The sequence below is a fragment of the Phaseolus vulgaris genome, chromosome 9 (genome assembly GCF_051622355.1).
Source record: "Phaseolus vulgaris cultivar YP4 chromosome 9, ASM5162235v1, whole genome shotgun sequence".
In the NCBI taxonomy this organism is placed as follows: domain Eukaryota; kingdom Viridiplantae; phylum Streptophyta; class Magnoliopsida; order Fabales; family Fabaceae; genus Phaseolus; species Phaseolus vulgaris.
The window spans coordinates 28,750,090-28,772,862 of NC_143506.1; the positions used below are offsets into that span (position 1 = coordinate 28,750,090).

The window sequence follows — 22,773 nt, forward strand, 5'->3', positions numbered from 1 at the left end:
AAAAGCTTGGGTTGCTAAGAAACTTAGATCACATAGTGATGGCCAATAGACCTGTAAAAATACATGGATAAGTATAGATGCGGCACACATTCCTTTGGTTTGATGTTTAGGTTTAAACTGTAAGTTGGGCAGAATTGCAAGCATGTGATGCAATGTTTATCCTTGGAACTAGTTTTTCTTGTTATGAATTTTATTGTCTTCTAATGCAGGTTCATTCCAAAGGTGTCAATATTGAACTTGTGGAAAATCTCCTTTTGGACCTAGATAGGAAGTCAAAAGGTATATTGGTTGACGTGTGCACCATGTTATTGTGAATTCCCGTAAAACTGATCTGGTCAGAGTTAATATTTCTGGGTCATTATTAATCTAATAGTTTAATTAGACATTGTGGTAGGATTGATTCTTATAATCTTTTGCCTTTCATTGATTTTTATTCCAACGTTGATATTCTGGCTTTAAATGATGGAAGATGTTTTGCCATGTCATTGACTGTGCGAGGTTGAGTCTTTGAGATTTAGTTCTTTCCAAACTTATGAAGATTGAGAAGTGCTAAATGGTTTCCAAACATTGCTTCTTATTAGTAGTGGGGCAAGCCACAACTTTCTCTCCAAGGTGAATTTCTGGGGTAACCAATCACTTCAACCAAAGGTTTTTGGGGTCAGTTTTAGGGCAGCAGTAAATGCTTCTCTTTCTTCCTAGGCATGTTTAATGGCCAGTGATCTGATTGAGAGAATTAAGTTACAAATACAGGCCGTTTTTGGGGGGTTGATCTTATACTTGGCCTGGAATGGTTGGATACATTAAGGTAAACAAGGTCTTATACTTAAACCTCACTAAAAGCTCATACTTTCAATGTGGGACTCGTGTCCCATACCTTGCAATTGGATCCTAACATTGAATCTAGGCTAGTAGATATTCTAAAAAAGTAGTCTAAGTAGCAATTTAGAAACATTAATTTCAGACGAGGTATTAATATTGGGTACTTCGAAATCAAAATCAGAGTTCACACCTCCACCCGGTACTTGAAATTTCTTTCTTTGAAGGAATTCATGCTAAAGCTTATAAGTAACATTTAGTCAGTGCGTTTTCTCTCATTCTGACCTCAATATTTCTTTCTGACATTTTTCTGTTTTTATTGTTACTAGCCATTTCTTTATAACTAAAATATTAACTATTTTTGTGTTAATCTTTAATTTTTTCAGCTGAAGCAATTTCATTGGAGAAGTCCACTGTTTGGGTGACAGATGGTAAAACTTTTGAAATGTGGATTTGCCCATTGGTGTATTCACTTATTGTTTACTGCAGTGATGTGATACTAAGGTATTGTGAACTTATCTAATTACTTAATTGTGACAGTTCAAGGGTCATTAGTTGTTATCATTATCTACTAGCAGACCTTTATCAGGTTTCTTTTTTTCTTCTTTTTTCACCTCTCATTTTCATAGCCTATTTTAATTCCAGACTTTGTCAAGATATTATAATGTTTAAAGGCGAAGTGGCCGAGTTTCTTCTGCCAAGTATTTTTGTCAATATCACTACAAGGAAGGATCTGGAGATCGATCTTCACAAATTGATCTGTCTGCAGGTTGTATTCTAAAGATGTACTGCACCTCCTCCCTTTCTTATTTTTATAGTGCTTATTTAGTCATTTAATTTTGTTATATGACAGATCGTACTACCACCTAGATTGTTGGATTAAAGTTAATAAGCTTGTTATTTAAGTTGTTGTGAATATATGTACTTTTGACATGAAGTTCAACTACATTTTGTCTTTTGCATATTAAGTTAATGTGTCGAATTTTGCAGTTGACGGAGCATATATTTACAAAGTCAAATAAGTTGATGAAATCCATTCAAGTGGTTTTGAATTGTCTTAATGAACTTCGTATTCGTTATGTCATGCAAAGATCTTCATTTATACCGTCGAAGCGTGAAGTTTCTAAGGTGAATGTAATTCAACTGTCCTATTTTAAATATATTTTGACTCTTTTTTTGTATGTTTGTAAACACTTCAAATAGGGAAATTATGAGGTTTAAGTGAGAAGTTTGCTTTGAGAGAAAGAATATTACAAAATACAAAAAAAAAACATCATTTTAAGTTATATTTTGAATAAATACAATCATAACCGAGGGGAAAAATATTATTGAAAGTTTCAAATATATCTTTTAATATATATTTTGCTCCGAAAATAAAAGTTATCTACTGGAAAATGCCCTAAAATCTTCCATTAGATCTGTAAGGATTATAAACATTGTAAAAGGATTTGGTCTTCTCATCTTAGTAATTATGGCAATGTGTGCAACTGATAGTAAGGGATACTCTCCCGTATTAGCCATTATTAGGACTTTGAATGATTAGCCATTAAACACAAAAGTTGAAATTTCAAATAAACTCTATGGTGTCATAGAGCTAGGTTTTCCTTTTTCCTGTATATTTCTCTTTTTTTCCTAGTGCATTGTTCAGATTGAATTGTTCATGCATCACTACTTAGATAGTCTTATGTTTATATTTTGGTTTCCTTATGTTTGTAAACACTTTAAGGTATCTTTTCCTCTTCAAAACCGCAAAACTGTGGCATGCTCTTTGTAAAAGAGAGACAAACTCGTTTGTAAAATCACTTTGAAGATTGAATGGAATTTTGCTTGTCAGTTCAATTTGAATGTCTTGAGAGTTCCTTACTCTTGTTTTGGTTCTTATCATGCAAAGCTTTTTTGAGTGGCGAATTTCCATGCACTCTATCATATCAAATTCAAATGTCTGCGCTCCTCAAATCTTCATTTTATTGTACTTATATAAAATGCACCCTAGGAATGATGTTAGTTGAACTTTCATGAGATATATGGTAGGTGCACCCTAGGAATGAAGTAGGCAATGTGGGCTTTCCAACAACACAAACATAATGGAAATGGCGTTTCTTGTCTGAAGAAAACGGGAAGTGGAAAGAAATTTTGTTATCAAAATATGGAAGGGAATCAGATCAAAGGCAGATCAATTCTAAATATCAATCGTGGTGGTAGAGAGACTTAACTAAATTATGCGGTGAGGGAGAAGAAGGAGGTTGGTGTCATAAAGCAATTTGATGGAAAGTTGGTATTGGGGATAAAGGTAGATTCTGGGAGGACACCTGGATTGGTAGAAATAGTCTTTTCACTCTGTATCCTAGGTTGTACTCTTTATCTTTTGATCAAGGGAGAATGGTGGGAGAGGTTGGTATGTGGGAAGAATCAGAATGGCATTGGAGGTTAAGGTGGAGGAGAATCGGGTTTGTATGGGAATCACTACAAGAAGATGAAATGTTCAAGACTATCTCTGTGGTCAATTTGAATAGGGAGGAAAAGGATCTACAGGTTTGTGATGGTGATGCTTCAGGGGTATTTTCGGTAAAATCAGCTTATGGATACCTATCTAATCAGGTAGGAGGGTGCCACAATGGGGTTTTCATACAACTGTGGAAGGCCAAAGCTTTTCCTAATGTACTATCTACTGCTTGTAGGATTCTTCTAGATAGAATTCCAACTAGAAGCAGTTTAAATAGAAGGGTGTTGGTTAGTACAACTTCTTGTGCTTTATGCCAAGGTAAGATCGAGACAGCTCAACACCTATTCTTAGAATGCGAATTTGCAAGTGTGTGTGGTCTATGTGCTTTAGATGGTTTTTGTCCAACATAAGGACCTCAAGTGCCACTTTGAGAACTTTTACTTAACATTTCTTAGCCCCAAACAGAATTTGGTGTGGAAAGGTATTTGGGCAGCTATAGTATGGTGTATTTGGGAACAAAGAACTCTTATAGTCTATAAGCCAGGGGTTGTGGACGTGGAAGAAATATTTCTTAGGGCACAACTCAAATCCTAGTTATGGATTAACATAGGTTATGCTTTCTCAGCTACTCCTTCCCGGATTGGCATTTGAACCCAATACAATGCTTAAAAAGTTATTTGTAATGGAGAGGGGTAGTGACTAGGAGTTGCTGGCTGCTGTAGAAGTCTTTGAAGGAGAGAAGAGTGGGGAACAAAGCTGATATCATGGTAAGAAGTAAGACTATGAGAGTGAATGCTGTGTGACTGCAGGGTTTTAAGGAGGATCTTGGATTTGTATCTAGGTGCTATTAATCACTTTTGTAGCACTGTTTTCTGAATGAAGATGTAGGAAAAATGATGGGAATGCATGTTTGATTGTGAAGCTGCGGTAATTGCATCTCTTGGTAGTGGAGGGGGTGTGCTGATCAAGACTTACTACGTGTGATTTGCAGAATTACAACAGCACAACGTTATTCGAGTGGAGGGCCAGGGTGGGGCAGGGTGAAAGCTGGAATGAGGAGGGTTATGGGAACTTGTTGCTGTTTTGGTACATACACAAAGGGTGATGCAGATTTGGAAATAGTTAGGTGTAGTGTTTATACAGCTTTTTGCTCTGAGCCTCTTGCTCTGTATTTTTCTGTGTTTTTTCTTTTTGTATACGGGTTTTTAATTCATTTAATTCTTTGCTGATAAAAAAAAACATATATGTTCTGTTTTATTGTGTATTCATTGTCAAACTGATTTAATACAACATATTGATGTTTTTTAGATTGCTCTTATTTTTATTCACTTCTATGCCAAATTTGTCAACATCAATAAACCGTCTTCATTCTATTCGCAACGAAAACATTTATTACACTTATATTTCCTATCTAATCAATAATTTCTTTCCTCCAAAATCTTGCCACTTGTGCTCTTGAAATCATCTCCAAGGGCCAATCTTAACAAAACCCTATTTTATTTTGTTAATTTGCAGAATTCAAGGCCTTCAAGTTATAGTTCTAAAACCCGGTCCACTTCTGCAATGGCAAGAGAATCTGCAGTTGTTTCAAATTCCATGGCAACGTCACCATCCTCATGGGAGAAAGTATTATCTTCCTGGCGTACTACCTTCATACATAAATTATTTTCTAAAAAGAATAATCTATGGAATGCAAAAGTTAACAGATTTTATTTTTCCTTTAATCTTCCAAGGTTTATTGGCTCTCTATTGACTATCTTCTTGTTGCCAAGTTGGCAGCTGTAAGTGGCAGATTCTATGCACTTCACTTCTCTTTTCCTTTGTCTTCTCATGTTTTCTATTTATCTTTTTATATTTTCTTTTTCTATTATAGAGTTGTGGGTCATATTTTACTTCAGTTATGTATGTGGAACATTGGTGTGAAGACCAATTTAAAACTTTAACAGTTGGAGGACCTGATTTCTCACATAATGAAATGGTAAGTTGTACTGAATGTTTTTTATTTGCACATGCTATTTTGCTTTAGTTGTATACTATATTACACTTTTAAATAATTTTTGTACAATTAACTTGTTTCTTGGCATAAGTATAAATTTGTAAACTATTTATGGAGATTGCTTTGGTCCATAATCATGTCCGTTTCTTATTTACATTTGATTGTTTTGTTGGCTTCCTTTCAGTTGCCAGAACATATTGAAATTCTTGTTTCGGCAGTCACTGGAATCAACGAACCAGATAGCTTATATGGAATTCTTCAGTCTCACAAGGTTAGCGAGCCTGATTTTTCCTTCTCATAGCCTTATTACATAACGAACGATATGCATTGTCTCAGACTGTGAATTCTGTCAACACTACCAGACAACTCATTAACTGAATGATAGGAACCAACAAACTGAGCCCTAAACAGACACTAATACAGAGCAATACAAAAGCAGAAAACTATGTATAATAGTCATCTTTACGTAAAATTCAATTTTTATAGTTGCATTTTTTTTAATTTTATATCGATGTACATGTGTAGTAGATCTTTAAAACTGGTATGCCTTTTCCTAGTACCATGTGTGTATGCATGCAAAGATAGGCCATGCATTTGTGGTTTTGGACTCATGTTTATATTGGTTGATGTAAATAATAGTTGAATTCTCAAATAATCACATTTGAGCATGAGGGAAATTGGGGAAAGGCCCTAGAGTATTACGACTTGCAAGTGCAATCAGATACCTCAGTACTGAATGATGGCAGTTCAAGAGGTCTGCCATTGGAAAAAGCAGGATCTGCACATCCTTCATCCTTTGCATCTGAGACAGATGTGATGAGGCAGAGTAGACCTTACAAAGGGTTGATTAGATCCTTGCAGCAGATTGGCTGTGCACACGTGCTTGACATGTATTGCCGAGGCTTGACTTCAAGCAAGAATCTGCATCAGCATGATTTGGAGTTTACTGAATTGCAATATGAATCTGCCTGGCGTGCTGGGAAGTGGGATTTCTCTTTACCATGCGTTGGAACTAATTTTCCTTTGACTCCAAATATCAAATGTGATCATTTCAATGGAAATTTGCACAGGTAATATGATTTTATTTATTGTTGAGTTTATTTTAATTTGAACTCCTTTGTTCAATTGCTATATTCTTTACTTAGTCGCTCATTTAGAGCTATACACATTCTTAACTATTGCATCTTTCATGTAGGCTAAAAGATATTCAGTTAATGTACTCTGTATTATGAGAGAATGGACTAAGTTTTTTCTCGTTAACAGAAAATGAATTCCAATCAGTTGCAGAAGTTGAATACAATAGGGATGTTAATACTGTAACTAACTCACTAACCATAGGGGTACTACAGCTATTGCTAACTAATTTGAGTTAGTAACTGACTGAGCTGAAAAATAACAGACTACTTCTAAGGACTCGTTTGGTGGCCAGATATAATAGGATAGGCAAAGTACCTATCTTGCTATAATCAACTGTTTGTTCTACCAACAGTTTATGATTTTCTTAGCCATTCCTATCTTGTCTTGTTAGTTTATGTATTTCTTATCCCAAGAGGTGAATGTTGTATTACATGTGTAAAGTAGTTTGCCAAGAATAAAATATTATGTAGTTTGTTTTTCTAGTAGTTATTTACCTGCTACACTTTTCTCTTTCTCTATAAACAGCGTCTCCACAATTATTGTCATTTCCATTGTAGCAACTTTCACCGAATAGTCACCATCATAGTTAGTGCCACCACCACCCCACAATTGCTATAGTACCCACAACCACTCTTACCATCCAGACTAAAATTTTCTCCCCCTTCCACCTTTATCATCATCATCATCATTGTTTCCATAACTATTAACATTTCATCTCCACTATAGCTACTACCGCTACACCATCACCACTTTTAACACACCACTTGTGATGTCGTCCATGGTAGTTAGAATCGTTCGAATCGTAAGATTCGAATCGCGATTCGAGTCAAAACTTGACCTTGCTGATTCAAATTGGATCATGACTTGTTTTTGGGTGTGAATCATGACATGAGTGAATCGTGGGATTCTCGATTCTGTTCCGTTATTTCCTATTCAATCACATTCTAGAAAATATGAAAAAGGAGATGAAAGATCTGTGATTCATTTAATTTTTTCCAAAAATCCCAAAAAACTTAATAAGAAAACGAAACGGACAGTCACAACGATAATCAATTTGCCTATAAATCAAGTTAAGAACGCAGTGGAGAATAGAAGAGATGAAGAAGAAAAGTGAGGAACACGAAAAATATAAATTTACCAGTGACGGAGGTGAGAAGAAGAGTAGTGGAAGAAGAAGAAAAGTGAGGAACCGAAAAGAAGTTCCGTCACCGTAGAAGAGAGGGTCACCGGAGAAGAAGAAGGGAGAAGATCTTCGATTCAGAGAAGAAAATTTATTTGGTAGTTACCCTCTGAACTTAGTGAACCATTCTTTAAAAAGCACCTTTTTAAAAAAGTTGAGCAACTTTCAGAACTTTTAGAAAAGCTGATGTCATCATTAACACACCACTTTTTATCACATCATTAACATACCACTTTTGATCTCATCATTAACACACCAACACTTCTACAATTTTTTATACCTTTCTACCCATCATCATCACCACCACCATCTCACTATTACCATTTTCGCCATTGTCATCACAACTATCATTGTTGTCATTATCACCATCACTATATGCTACCATTTGACTATTTGTTAGAGTTGTCAAAATGGGTGCCTCAGCAAAACCTTTCTGACCTAACTCATGGTCCAAACCAATTTTGATTTAGACCCAACCTTTTGTCTTGCCGATGGACCATTTTGACTCATTTTAAGAAATGAGAAAAAACTAAATCTAACAGATTATAAAGTATAATATTTGTTGTCACTGTATTGCCATTATTATTACCACCATAATCACCTCACTATCACCACAACTTATTTTCTAGTCCTTTTCATGGTGTGCACCAACCATCAAATAAGTCTAATTTTTATCTATTTTTTATCCTATCATATCCGTTTCTTATCCTATCCTTATATCATATCATATATTTTTTCTTATGTGTTATTTGGTGATGAATGATGTGCAGTTCATCTTGGCTATTAGGAATGAAAGTCAATTTATACCATAGAAAAACGAATCTTTTCATGAAATATCAGTTTAATTATTCTTATATTCAGTTGTTTAAGGGCACTTGAGGAGGGTGATTTGAGTGATTTCCAGATAAAACTAAGAGATTCAAAGCAGGTAATATTTCTTTCCTAACTTGTCTTGATGCAATTGAGGACATTATGCATATATAAATGTTTTATGTGTTCTAGGAGCTAGTGTTATCTGTTTCTCATGCAAGCGAAGAGAGCACTGAGTACATTTATTTGACTATCATCAAACTACAGGTATCCACTTGTCTAATATGTAGATTCTTAACATGATATATATTGCCACTACATCATATTTCTTATTGTTGCCCTTGAACCCCTTTTGGTTTCTACTAAGATCATTGTCATGGAGTATGGTCAAAGTAGTCCTTATAAGGTCCAATACATATTCCATCTTGCGTAAATGAAATTAAGGACCTGTTATCCCACAATGGTTATGAATGTGGCCAAACTATTCTTTATAATGCTTTGGTCCCCTACTTGAGATATCTTTTCAATTAAGTTAGGCCAAGTCCTTCCGTAGTGAGGGTATCTTATCCTCCACATCAAGTAGCCTGTATACTGTTATAAATTATACACAAATTAAAGAAATGTTCCATGGAATATATGCACCTATGTAATGTTGCTGCAATGGGATAGATAGCATTTTATGGATTTTATTGGTTAGCTTGCATGTTTGATTTTACTTGTTCTTTTTCAAGATGATGGATTGTGTAATTCATATAGTAATATAATAACTCATATGTGTAATTCAAGTAGAATCGAGATACAAGTAGTGTATCGGAGAGCTGATATTATGAATCGTAAATCGTTTCGTATCGTGAATCGTAAGATTCATAAACATTAAAAAGTTTAATATATACTTAAATATATAAGATATGTATACATACAAGATACAATAAATTATATATATATGTATATACCACACAATTTCACCAAAACAACCTCTATGGTGCATACATGTTATTAAACAAATTATGTCTATCTTTTTTTATTTACTCATTTTTTAAAATCTACACTGATTCGCACAATACGGAATCGTTTCATTTCGGGATTCAGCGATTCTTTGTGCGAATCGCATGATACAGCTAAGATTCAGGAACGAAAAAGATTCTTCACACGATTCGTATCGTGGGAGGGTGAAACCGTATCGTTTCGTACGATACATATCGTGAATCGTAAGATACTAACTACTTTGAATTCAACAGATGCTTTATCATCTTGGCATGGCTTGGGATTTACGCTGGACAACTTGCCAAGATAATAGCACAAAATTTTGTATGCTGAAGCCAAACAATTCTTCTGAGCCTGTGATTCCTTCCATTGAGCAGGTGTCTAGTGTACCTCAGTCCTTCATGGAAGAATCTTTATTTTCTTCACTCTGCAAAATATATTATGACTTTCGCACAGTGATTACTATCAGCATCGAAGCCTTGAACTGTTTTTATTGTCTACTAGTTGTCATGGCTGGATATGGAGTGGTGCTCAATTTTGCAAAGGACGCAATTGCATATGAATTTGCTAGAACCATTTATAGCATTTCGAAGAGTTTTACTTCAAATTTTAAGCTCTAGAGACTGTGTGCTGCAACATCTTCTGCAGTCTGCCACCACACTCCGCAAGGTATTTCGTTACTGTTACTATTAGACATAGACATATAAATTTTCCCTTCTCTTGTAAATAGCCTTTCTTATGATCTCTTGTAGTCTATCTATCTATATATAGGATAGACATTTCAAGTCTAATAATATAGCTTTCAATTCTCTCTTTCCATTCTGCAATCTCATATTTGCGTGAATTCTATCAGTTAGAGATAGAAAAAAATCTATTCCTTTGGATGTTACAAACACTTGAAGATTTTAGGAGATTTGGTGCTTGACATGGTGTTAAAAATTTATAACCCCTTTACAAAGTGGGAAGGGATTCTATCCTTGGCACTGCCATTCTAATTAAAATTATTTAAACGTATAAAGTGGCCTGTACATTGTTTATTTATACTTCAAGCTTCACAACTTTTGTATAACAGGATATGTTGAGGTAAAATTATTATTGGGTTGAGTTGGGTCTCTAACTAACAACCTAAACTTTTAGGGAAGTTGGGCCTTTATAATTTTCTTGAAACCATGAAACAGATTTATTTTTAATTTTTAATTTTATGTTATTTCCATTTTACAGGGATGTAGGTTCTCTCAAGCAGCCTCTGCTCTGCATGAGTTTAAACTCCTTTCTATTGAAACCAAAGGGCAAAGCTCATCCTTATATTGGCTTGGACGGGTAAGGGGGCCGCTACTATGTTGTGTGTGTTCATCATATCTGGAGATAGACAGTACTGTACTGGTCCTTTCCTCAATGCCAATTTCCAAAGCAGTAATTTTGGGTGTATGCCCTGGACTAGTGGACAAATTCAATGAACTGCATTTCATCTGCAAATGAAGACAAACTTTGAAATATGATTATACATTAAACCATTAGTATGTTTTGCATTGAACAACATAAAATACAGGAGAATTTAAAATATAGAGGAATAGAATTGTAGAAATTTAAATTCTTTAGTTTATAAAACCATTTGTTTTGTTCACAATTCCTAAGGAAATCAAATTTTCATCTCAATTACAAGAAGCAAGTGAGAAATATGAGCTTTGCTCATGCTATAGCATAACGATGTTGGTACTCATTAGCTGTAACAAGATGCGAACATGAATTTTGGTGATTATACGAGTTAATGGAAGAGCCAAGTTTTCCGAGAGTCCATCATGTCTGCATGTATGATAAAGTAGAGTGAGACAAAGGGAGAGCTGTGAATTTGGAAAAGAAGGGATTTGTGCAGCAGATGGGGGCCGCTGTGATGGCACACATAAGGAAGAGTTGGGAGGATTTCACAAATTTTATTGTTATCAATACCCTGTTTTGGATGCAAATCATCTATAAAATTCAACAAAAATATTACATTCTCTACTTTAGTTCTCTTTTAAACTTATTCTTATGCTCTGTTCTTCTTAAGACCTGATTGGCTTGGTGCACTTGAATTGTTGTCCAGTATAGTGCTAAATATTATTAAAAGAAGGTAACAATATATGCATGTTTGCTTCTGCTTCTTGCTTTGTCGATTCTCACCATTTGATATATGTATAGTGGATCTAGTCCATGCCTCGTGTCTTTTTTTCTGAGTGGGCCCACAGAGGGCCAACACATCTCTGGATATAGTCAGTCAGTCTATTCAAACTGTTTGTAAGGAATTCTGTTAGCTGCCACGTCAATAATAACTGTCTCAACTCTTATTACCATGAATTCTAACACTTACAAATTAGTCAGTAGTAGTATGATTGTCATTAACCTTGCCAAGTAATTTACCTTTTGCGTTGCAGCTTGAAGAAGCAAAGCTTTTCCGTGCTCAAGGTCAAAATGTGATGGCTATCAACCTTGCAATGTATATATCACAGAATTACCGCTCTGACGAGGAGGCTTCAGATGCATTTCGGTTAATTGGGAAGTGGCTTGCAGAAACTAGATCTAGCAAGTTATGGAAGAAAACTTAATTCTGTGTAATGTTTTAATAATATGCTTTCTCTTTATGCTCACTTGGTTGTTATTTCCCTATTTTGATGTAAAATTGCAGCTCAAGAACAATTTTGGAGAAGTATTTGAAACCTGCAGTCTCTATTGCCGAGGATGTGAATGCTACAGCTAAGAATGCCATGAAAAGGAAATGCCAAACTCATTTTCATCTTGCACACTATGCTGATGCTCTATTTAGAAACCATGAAGAAAGACTTAACTCAAATGAATGGCAAGCAGCAATGCGTTTAAGAAAGCATAAGGTACCTAATTGTTTGGTTTGAATATGTGGCAAGCACAAGATGATGGGAATTATGGATGACATTTGTTGGGGTTTTCTTATTTTGTATTTTGTTATTTAGGAATATGAGTAATGTTTGTTGAGGTTTCTGTATTTTCTATTTTTCTAGATTCTTATTTCCTTATGCACTCTGATCTGTTTCGCTGTGTGTGTATATATCCATGTGAAAGGGAATTGTGAGTAGTTGCTGTATATTCATCTAATCCATAGAATATTGGAGAGGGTGTGATTAGAAGGGTGCCGTGGGGAGCAGCTTGGAAAACTGGTGAAGAGTGTTAGGATTTTTTAGGTGTTGCTGTGCTGTTCTTTGGACTGCAGTTGGGTGTTGGGTGCTGTTATTTTATTGGTTCTGTCATTTGGTTCTTTTATAAGTGCTGGTTTGGGTTTGGCATTCCCTTTTGTAGGCTTAGGTTTTTGGTTATACTTTCTTTTGTGGAAGTGTAACTTTGTGGTTGTGGTACACGGGTTGGGATACCCTTTAAGTATCCCCTTAATTTTATTCATTTATTGCTGATCAAAAAAAAAAAAACAACTTCATGCGACAGGAGTTAGCAAATCCAGTCCCTTCCAAAATCTGTATTAGATCTTGTATTAGAAACATACTGAAAATATAAAAGTTCCGTTTCTTTCAAGTGATTAGGATGTTAGACTTTGAGCCCATTAATACTACTTATATCTGGATGTTAAACTTATAACAGATCTTGGAAGATATTAGATTGTGGAAAGTTGAACCTTCTTGTTAGTTAGTTACTAAAGATAACTGCAATCGACAGAACTGTAAACACAGTAATTAAATTTCTTAACTCTGCCAATGATTCAGATGCAGTGATTCAAATCTTGAGAGTAAAATATGAGAATGGACGCAAAATCCATATTTTGTTTGTGCAGATACAGATTTGGTTGACTTTCCAAGTGATAGACAGATAACTTTTGCTTTCTACTTGGAAGCAATCATGCCTCATGAAAAAGTAAAAGTAAACGCATATATAGCTAAAAGAAATAGGTGGGTAGTCTTATGCATTGCTTCTATGGAGAAATTACTATGCCGTATGTGAATGCTATTGATCAATTAGTAGATATTACATCTCTCTAGTGCCTATTCTTTATCTTAAATATATAGATACAAATACAAGTACACATAGATACAAGAAAATTCTGGATAGTTCATCCTAATCCCTGAATGGTGAAATATTGTGATTTGAGTATGCAATGAAGTAAATAATAATTAAAAAGCTGAAATCTAACCCCTCATAAAATTCACTAATTAAGTTTTTTTAATGCGAAATGCTATTACTTATTGTCATGGACCTCATGCTATTGTTAATTCTACAGACAATAGAGTTGGAAGCACTCATAAAGAGGTTAAGGAGTTCAACAAAGGTAGTTAAAATATTTTTTTTACTTCTTCATTCTCCTATGCCCTAACTCGTATAGTATAATTTAGGGGGAGAAAATTGACTACTCAATGAAAATCCAAGAATTGCAAAAGCAAGTAACAATGGACAAGGAAGAAGCCCAGAAATTGCAGGTATTTATTTTGTTTGACGAGTTAGTGTTGAGTTATGAAAATATAATGTTGAGTTACAAAGACATATGATCAATAATTGTAACTAATAGCTCTAAGATACTATAGGATACTAAAAGAGATATTATTGTCATTATTATAGGGGTGTAGAGCTCTATGTAAACCCTCTTTGTACTGATTTATAATTCAATTAATAGAATCAGATATGTTTTCCTCATATATCTAAACTCTTTCCCTTTTGGTATTAGAGTTCCCAATCTTGGGGGCTCTGCTTCCTCGTTCTTATTCATCCTAGACTTAGTTGTGGTTCTTTTTAGGCTTGCCTAAAGTACACCCATTTTCTTTGTTTATTTTGGTTGCATGATGTGCACCCTGGACTTTTCACGCTGTACCACTCGCTCTCTTTGCCACTATCATCATGACCAATACCTCCATTTTGATCGATGAGTGTGCCAAGAAGTTCTCCACACTCCAAACATATTGAGATTTATTGTCATTTCATTCGAGAAAATATTGTGTTTGGCGACTTAAAAAGAGTTTGTTGCTTCAAATAATCAATTAGCAAATATTTTCACTAAATCTTTATGGGACCTAGAATTGATTATATTTGTTATAAGCTTGGTACATACGATTTATATGCACCAGTTTGAGGCAGAGTGTTGAATGTAACGGGCTTAGCCCTTATTTTTTGTTATTGATAGGTTCCTAAAAAGAAAAACAAAGACTCTCTCAATGAACAAAGATAAAAGAAAGAATAACTCTGTTTTTATTCCAGCACTTACAGAACACTCAAAAGAATTACAAAGGAAAACAGTTCCTTTCACACAGGTATTATCCTGTCAACACTTTACACATACAAATTAGCTACCCTCTCCCATATCAGGTTGGTCTTTATTTAAAGACCACCCGTAACTAACTCACTACCCCCTTAATCCTTTATTTTTGAATTTTCTTCTGTGATACACCCTCCATATACTGTCCTTATTTTCTTGCCTAACAATAACCCTATGTGTATATTACTCAAGGAATATTAATCCTATATTTATTTTCTTTATTCTTAATATATCCGCTCACCAACATGAGGGGAGTGTTGAGTTATGAAAAGATATTTTTTGGAAACAAGGAGATATTATCGATCTTTGTAATTACTACATGTAAGATATTGTAGGATACTAAAGGAGATATTGCAATCATTATTCTAGGGGTGTAGAGCTCTATATAAACCCTCTTGTACTAGTTTACAAATTGAATTAATATGATAAAATCTTTTTTTCTCATATATCTAACCTCTTCTCAACTGTTAAGAAGAAACTTCTATATGATTATGTGTGGAACTAAATGAAAAGGTTTGGTAAATAGATTTAAACATTTCAAATTGGTAAATAATCCCCAATTAAATTGCTAAATAAACTTAAGTTGTGAAATCTTATATTAAATCTTGCATATTAATTTAATACAATTGTCATTTTCCTATTGATAAATAATTCTACTTTTTCTTATACTCATCCCAACCTTGAATGTATAATGTAGTAAATATTTTCTGCCTCTCAAAATGCCAGGATGACCGGGACAATTTTCTTAGCCTGGCATTGGAGGGGTATAAGCGGTGTTTAGTCATAGGTGACAAGTATGACTTGAGAGTGGTACGTAATTCCTCTTAGTTTCCTTCATTACTAATAATTTGTTGAATGTGTGCTTAAAGCTTTGATTGAACTTATCATATGACACCTGTGTCTATCTCTATTCTAAGATATGTTTATTTCCTTATTTCTGATTTTGTACAGATTTATTTTTAAATTATTTCTAAATAATTAGTTTTCTTGTATTTATCATATTATCTTTTTCCGGTAATAACTAGGTTATAATTCATTAGACAACCTAAATACATTTGCAATTGATGGAAGATGGCATGGGTGTCGGTCCCCATAAGTCTCAGAAAATTAACTTAAAGGAACAAAATAAACATTATTAGAGATATAAGAATGAAGCCTATGAGACTTGCCCATGGCTAAGGTGGCTAATTCTATTATGTCACTGGGACAACAAAGTGAGAGGGTGAATTTACAATGTTTGGAGGAAAAGGGAGAAGAAGTATGTATGGTTGATGAAACAATAGAATTGTAGACTTCACTTGTGATGGCACAACCCTCTCAGAAGAGTTTAAAAGTAAATATAGCAAGGTTATAGGCCATTAGAACTGAGAAGACCACTTAGCAAGATATTGTGGTCAACCTGAGATTTGACAACAAAGCAAGTAGGGTGAGACTCAAAGCAAAGATGATTGTCACCAGAAAATTTGCTCACACTTACTAGATTCTTAGTGATAGAAGGAACAAACAACTTAATAATAACATAGTATGAGTGTGGTAAGAGGGAAGGATAAAAACTGAACCAACTAATTTAATGTGCAGACCTTGATAATTTCTTAAGGACACTTGTTCTTGAGTGGAAAAAGGAACTTGGAGGTGTTGGAAGTGTTCTTCATTGTCAGCAAAGAAAAAACTTGGAGGACTGTCAAGCTTAATAGAGGAACCTCCAATGCAATGACAACAAGAAATGGGTCTTCAAGGGATCAAACACTGGAGGAAAGCCCTTTGTAAAAGAAGATTGTAGAGAATATTGTTGATACTGTAAAAGGTTTGGCGTAGTAAGGAAACATGATTCAAACTCCGTGGGAGAGATAAAGACTGGAGCCATGGGAGGCAACAATGGGCAGGCAAACTGCCTTAGAACATGAAGAAACAAATCAACGCAATATCCTCCTCAGCCAGATCATGACATGAAAGCCTATAAAGAGGAACTTGATCATCTAAGAACAATGATTTAATAAATGACTAAGTCCTCTAGATTGGGTACCCTGTCCATGAGAGGAAAGAGTTCATTCGATACAGCTGGTATGTGTCTCTAGGTGATAAGGGTTGCATCAAAGATAATCTTAACAGGGATCTGGTGGTTACAAGACATGTTCACTAAGGGACTTCCTAAATACAAATTCCAATATCTTATAGGCAAGTTACGAATTTACCAATGAATAATAATAGGATAAAAATATCCTAATATCTCCATAGTAATCAGGAAAAATATTATTAGAAAATTCACATTAATTCCTTCAAATTTTATTCCCATTTTTATGAGAATGTGGTTGTTCCTAATAGAGGAGTAGAAAATGTAATTAGCATGATTGTTATGAATAATATTTTTTTTATTCCCTCTCATTATTCAAGCCATACCTAATATGTGTTTGCCTGTCAATGTGATTTCCTTTAACGTGTTTGTTTGCTTTCAGGTGTTTCGAATTGTTACGTTGTGGTTCAGTCTCTCTTCAAAAAAGGATGTTGTAAATAGCATGCTTAGCACAATTGATGAGGTATATAGTAAAACCTTTCCAATCAATCATTCTGATTTATATGACTTTTACCCATAGCTTAAGATTGTTTTTATTGGTTTTGTATGTTGATTCCATTTTAATCTGTTCGAAGGTTCAATCTTTCAAATTTATACCTTTAGTATATCAAATTGCCTCTAGAATGGGTAACGCAAAGGATGGTCATGGACATCTCAATTTCCAGGTTGTGGTTTCTCCAACTCTATATATGCTTTACTTATTTCTCGTTTATAATTTCTTATTTAATATGAACATGGAGTATGCAGTTTGCATTGGTTTCTCTTGTGAAGAAAATGGCCATTGATCATCCATATCATGCAATACTTCAAGTAAGTAGTTCCTTTATCCATTAATAGGCAATTATTTACATGCGAATGATTCTTTTATTTTTAAAAGAAAAATTTGAGATTAAGGGAAAACATAAACCATCCTTGTTCTGTTTGACTGTACTTGTTTCAATATGAAATTATTTTCTGTGGCAATTTTTGAATATGTTTTAGGCATTAAATGCTTCTAACAATAATTGTCTGATGAAAAATATTTTCATCATCTATTCTCTATTTAGCTTCTGGCTCTGGCAAACGGTGACCGTATCAAGGACAAACAGCGTAGTAAAAGTTCATTTGTGGTTGATATTGACAAAAAGCTTGCAGCGGAAAATCTTCTAAATGAGTTGTCATCTTATCATGGAGCTATCATTCAACAAGTAACATCACTCTTTGTATTCTATATTTTCTAAGTTCCAATTAGCAATCAATTAACTTCAAACTGTTTGTTACATATGTAGATGAAACAAATGGTGGAGATTTATATCAGACTTGCTGAGATGGAAACAAAGCGAGAGGTGACATGTTTTTATATTTTTCATATCCATTCTTTCTTATGTCCATGAATGCATTTTGAAGTTATTTCTATCATTGGCTTGCCTAGTGACCTGAAAATCTTTAGTTTTACAGCGTTCTGATTGGACTATTTATGCAGGATACCAATAAAAAGGTGACCCTACCAAGGGACTTGCGTAATCTGCCGATGCTAGAACTTGTAAGTGGCTTGCTAAATTTCTATGTGATAATGTAGCTTTCTCGTTGATGCAATGACTGAATGGTGGTTTTTTGGGGACAACTTTCGGAGACTGGACAGTGGGGAAAATTAATAGCTATATTGTTGCTTGCCCAAAATGGTGACATTTCCAATAACATTTTCTAGTATGGGTAACGTTCAAATGTCATTTCTTCAAAAACTTGTTCTGGATGTGTTTTGTTACGAAATAGTACATACACAGTTGAGGTCCATATACAATAATTGGAAATGATATCAACAGTTAATGTATGTAATATTTACTCTAAAGTATTCTATTATCAATTTTACATTTGGGATTTTAAAATATGATCTGTATTTACATCATGTTACTTTTGGGATTTTAACAAAAATATTTCCAAAAAAAATGAAGTTCTAATTTTTGCATAAAATAAAAAATCTATTATATTTGAAAAATAATAAAAATCCTGTGACCATAATTTAATTGACTTGTATTGTAGGGTAAACAACATGTATACTTACATATCAAAATATAAATATTTTGTCAAACCAAAATATTAATTGGATTAGGAGGTACTGAAACAAATAAGTATAAAGCTTGAAACATGTGTGTAATACTCTGGTGAATATATTTAAATATTTCTTTGTAATGTAATTCAAATCATAATAACATGTGTTGATCAAATCGGTGAATTGCTCTAAGATTTTGGATTGTGGTATATTTGAGAATGTTGGTGATCGTGGTATCAAGTGTGCAGGAATAAACAAACAACACAGAATGCACATGGAAGAAAGAACACAAAAATAGTTTGAGAAAAGAATTCTCTTTATACTAGATGAGTCTACTGGATGGCTACAGAATTGCAATCAACAGAGGAAAAAAATGTGAGAGATTCACTTAGAGGATTGCAACAAACGCTCCAAGAATTACAAACTTCTTGTATACTAGTTAGTTACACAAGCAACCTTATATATAATGGGCCTGCAAAGATAGTTGACAGAAAATAACTAACTCCTAAGTAACTAAAGAAATATCAAAAAACATCTTCAAATCATTGGACGACTTCAGCTATTGAGCATGTCTAACATATGAAGAAGATTCTAAGGCATAAACTCAGAATATTTAAAAACTTCAAATAGGAAGTTATATTTTAAAATGAAACAGTTGTGCTTAGGCATCACTACACTAGCTACAATCCCTACCAGGTTGTCACTCTAGCTTGTAACAATCAGTTGTAGCATATCTAAATATTATTTAAAAAGAAAACAGAACAGCAAACCTGGAGGTCATACCAAACCCACTAAGAAAATCTAATTTAGAAAGACCAGACCGGTTAAAATGTCATAGTGCAGAAGATTTTAACTTATATTGATCTTTTTTTCGCATAATTTTTGCCTGCCTGTGTATACATTTCCTATTACATTTTGGTTGTATATATTTACATGAGCATTGAAGATACGTTGTCAAAGCTAAACTTGTATATTTGCATGTACTTCGGACATTTAGGTACCTGTAGTGACAGCTACAGTATCAATTGATCATAGTTGTCAGTATCGTGAAGGAACTTTTCCTTACTTCAAAGGACTAGCAGATTCAGTTATGTAAGTATCAAACATTTGTAGCATTGAAAGAGCATTTTTGTAGGATGCAAAATTTGATGCATCAATCTACTTTGTGCTGGTTTGGTGTGCAGGATAATGAATGGTATAAATGCTCCAAAAGTTGTTGAATGCTTTGGTTCTGATGGCTGCAGATATCGACAACTGGCAAAATCTGGAAATGATGACCTAAGACAGGATGCTGTATGAATTTCTTTAGCATATGCTTTGTAATCTTTTTTGCATCTATTATTGAAGTTGTGCCAAATTATTTATTTGTCCATGTTTAGAAAAAAAATCAAATTTGAAGCCTTATTAGAGAAATTTATGTTTCAAAACACTGCTTTTTGTTAATTGTAATATTAAATTAAAGCTTTAAATACATTTTTAGCCCATATAATTTACCTCAATTTTTTTATTTTGGTTGCTATACTCTAAAGTATTAGTTTTTGCTATTCATATATAATTTTTTGTTCTGGTTTTAGTCATTTGATATATGTTGCATGATTAGGAGATAATTATTCCATAATTAGTACAGATTCCGTTTTTTCATTTGATATCTTTTGGAGATTTGATTTGATTTGTATAGCTTTAATTACCTATTATTTCTTTCCTTAATTAGGTTGTAAATAGTCTATATATTTAGACTGTTATCACATTTGTAAATTGTTGAAAATCCCACATCCACTAGAGATAAGGAATTTTCATAGTATATAAATGGGTGTGAATCTTACCTTATAAGCCAGTTTTATAAGGTTGAGTTAGTCTTAAAGTTCACTTTTTTATATGGTATCAGAGTGATTTAGAGTCTATCCTAGCGAGAGTTTGTTGGATTTATCAGGCTACCCGCTATCGTACTACCATCCATAATATATAGTCCCATGCACGAGTTGGTAGGTCTTGGCGTGAGCGAGTGTGTTGGAGATCCCACATCGGCTAGAGATAAAAAAATTTCATAGTATATGAGTGAGTGCAAATCTCACCTTATAATCCGGTTTTATAAGGTTGAGTTAGGCTTAAAACCCATTTCTTAATATAAATGAGAAGGGACCATGTGACGCATGACAAAGATAAAGGACCTTAAACCTAATTTTGAAAAACCCTAATAAGTTTGGGCCTTTGGCCCATTCCAATTTTTAACTAATAAAACCCTAAAACCCTAATTATTCAAATAAAATTTGAATGTGTTGCATTTGCATGAGCTGTTAAACCTAATTAAGAGTCAAAACCTACACTTTTAAAATTAGTTTTTCTGGACCTATTTTTGACCCATTTAAAACATTATACTTATTGCAATCCACAACTCATTTTTTTATCTCTGCCACAACACCTTCCGCCATAACCCATTATGATTTCCATTATAGCTTTATAAAGTATTTATGGGGTCTCCGATGATCCATTATCCGATATCGATAACACTACTAAAGATATTAAGTCTATATATCCTATTTTAGAAAACTTTTTTGGCTTGTCCAAGTTAGAGATTTCGGTATATATTATTAGTAATAGTGTAAGACATGTTATCTCTTTCTTTATTCACATTTTCTACAAGGGAATCTGCATGTCTAAAGGAATCTTATTTTTCTCATATATGTTGTTTATTTTGATGGTTATATTAAACTGCTGATTTCTTGTAGGTAATGGAACAATTCTTTGGTTTAGTCAACACATTCCTCAGGAACCATCAAGATACATGGAAAAGAAGACTAGGAGTTCGGACCTACAAGGTATATTCTGCTGTTTTAAAGTTCTTGGTCTTTAGTGCTGGTGATTGGTTTGTGAATTGTAACAATGTCATTGACAGAGTCAATCAACTATCTGTAAACAGTTTCAGGGAGTAACATGTAAAGTGAGATGGGAATTTCATTAATTTTGCATTACTCTTGAATTAGAATTGCCTGTTTACTATGCATAATATGCTTTTGCAGAATGATCTTGTTCCCATGACAGTTTTTTCATATAATTTTTTCCCTTGCACAATAAAGGCTACTTCCTAAACATTTATGTTCTGCTTCAGACTTGCGTAGGAATTTCTTGGCCTGGAAAATAAAATCCTACTCTATATTTTTTCTGCCTAAAAATCAAAAGAACGTCCATTTCTTCTTTGTTGGTTAAGCATTTATAAACTTAACTCCGAAAAGGGATGTACTTGAGGGTTATATGAAATTATTTTTTCCTTCAGATTGTCTATTTTGTACTATAGTTTTGAAGTTATGGCAGGAAGAGATTAAGTTCTTAAAATGGTTTAGAATTTTAACTTTCTATGAACAGGTTGTTCCTTTTACTCCAAGTGCTGGTGTTCTTGAGTGGGTTAATGGAACTCTTCCTCTCGGTGAATACCTTATAGGGAGGTCAGTCAAAGAAAGACAAGTTTTGCTGCACAATTTCTTGATCTTTTTATCTTTGAAGCAACTGATTCATGTTGTCAACCAACTATCCCAAAAGCTATTGCGTGAAAGTACATGAATGGTTTTATATTAACCCCTTCTATCAAAAACCCTTTGGGCTTGAAAAATGGACAATGCACTCTTTACCCTACCTTTGCTAAAATATGGCATTTATTAGGGAACATGGATCAATTTCTAGACCATATGGTCATAGACTAATACTGTACCATGAATGGCTTTATATCTAACAGTTTTTCTTCAACTTTCAGCATGAGAAATGGAGGTGCTCATGGTCGCTATGGAATGGGAGATTGGTCATTCCTTAAATGCCGAGAGCACATGGCAAATGTAAGAAGATAATATTTAAGTACTTATGTCAACTTAGTTATCATATACTGTTTGTTTTATAGTTTTCTAAGGTGATGACAATCTGAATTTATATCTGAAAAGAATTGAGTGGGAGGGGACAAAAAACTGTTTACTATAAAATATAAAATGTCTAGTTTGGATTAAAGACCTAAATTAAATACTACATAACTGGGCTGTAAGGTGTGCTGGAAATAATTCTAAA

At 34.0% G+C, this 22,773-nt stretch overlaps 1 protein-coding gene across 9 annotated transcripts in view; it reads left to right on the forward strand.

Annotated features, from left to right (window-relative positions):
• ATM (Serine/Threonine-kinase ATM-like protein) overlaps nucleotides 1-22,773 on the forward strand; it is a 73,157-nt gene that overhangs the window by 47,500 nt on the left and 2,884 nt on the right. For 4 of the 9 annotated variants that reach the window (XM_068627644.2, XM_090295606.1, XM_090295609.1 and 1 more), the window contains 30 exons: nucleotides 210-279; nucleotides 1,203-1,320; nucleotides 1,462-1,585; nucleotides 1,807-1,944; nucleotides 4,775-4,885; nucleotides 4,993-5,040; nucleotides 5,133-5,237; nucleotides 5,440-5,526; nucleotides 5,895-6,325; nucleotides 8,434-8,500; nucleotides 8,575-8,649; nucleotides 9,621-9,743; nucleotides 9,871-10,035; nucleotides 10,588-10,686; nucleotides 11,778-11,929; nucleotides 12,029-12,230; nucleotides 13,601-13,648; nucleotides 13,713-13,796; nucleotides 15,353-15,436; nucleotides 17,080-17,160; nucleotides 17,273-17,362; nucleotides 17,445-17,507; nucleotides 17,744-17,884; nucleotides 17,966-18,022; nucleotides 18,160-18,219; nucleotides 19,724-19,818; nucleotides 19,911-20,019; nucleotides 21,453-21,542; nucleotides 22,087-22,166; nucleotides 22,472-22,550. In XM_068627644.2, coding sequence (XP_068483745.2) covers nucleotides 210-279; nucleotides 1,203-1,320; nucleotides 1,462-1,585; nucleotides 1,807-1,944; nucleotides 4,775-4,885; nucleotides 4,993-5,040; nucleotides 5,133-5,237; nucleotides 5,440-5,526; nucleotides 5,895-6,325; nucleotides 8,434-8,500; nucleotides 8,575-8,649; nucleotides 9,621-9,743; nucleotides 9,871-10,035; nucleotides 10,588-10,686; nucleotides 11,778-11,929; nucleotides 12,029-12,230; nucleotides 13,601-13,648; nucleotides 13,713-13,796; nucleotides 15,353-15,436; nucleotides 17,080-17,160; nucleotides 17,273-17,362; nucleotides 17,445-17,507; nucleotides 17,744-17,884; nucleotides 17,966-18,022; nucleotides 18,160-18,219; nucleotides 19,724-19,818; nucleotides 19,911-20,019; nucleotides 21,453-21,542; nucleotides 22,087-22,166; nucleotides 22,472-22,550 — 3,276 coding nt within the window. Of the gene's footprint in view, nucleotides 1-209; nucleotides 280-1,202; nucleotides 1,321-1,461; nucleotides 1,602-1,806; nucleotides 1,945-4,774; nucleotides 4,886-4,992; nucleotides 5,041-5,132; nucleotides 5,238-5,439; nucleotides 5,527-5,894; nucleotides 6,326-8,433; nucleotides 8,501-8,574; nucleotides 8,650-9,620; nucleotides 9,744-9,870; nucleotides 10,036-10,587; nucleotides 10,687-11,777; nucleotides 11,930-12,028; nucleotides 12,231-13,600; nucleotides 13,649-13,702; nucleotides 13,797-15,352; nucleotides 15,437-17,079; nucleotides 17,161-17,272; nucleotides 17,363-17,444; nucleotides 17,508-17,743; nucleotides 17,885-17,965; nucleotides 18,023-18,159; nucleotides 18,220-19,723; nucleotides 19,819-19,910; nucleotides 20,020-21,452; nucleotides 21,543-22,086; nucleotides 22,167-22,471; nucleotides 22,551-22,773 lie in introns of those variants that run through there. The other 5 variants (XM_068627645.2, XR_011082961.2, XM_068627646.2 and 2 more) reach the window with 5 other exon arrangements.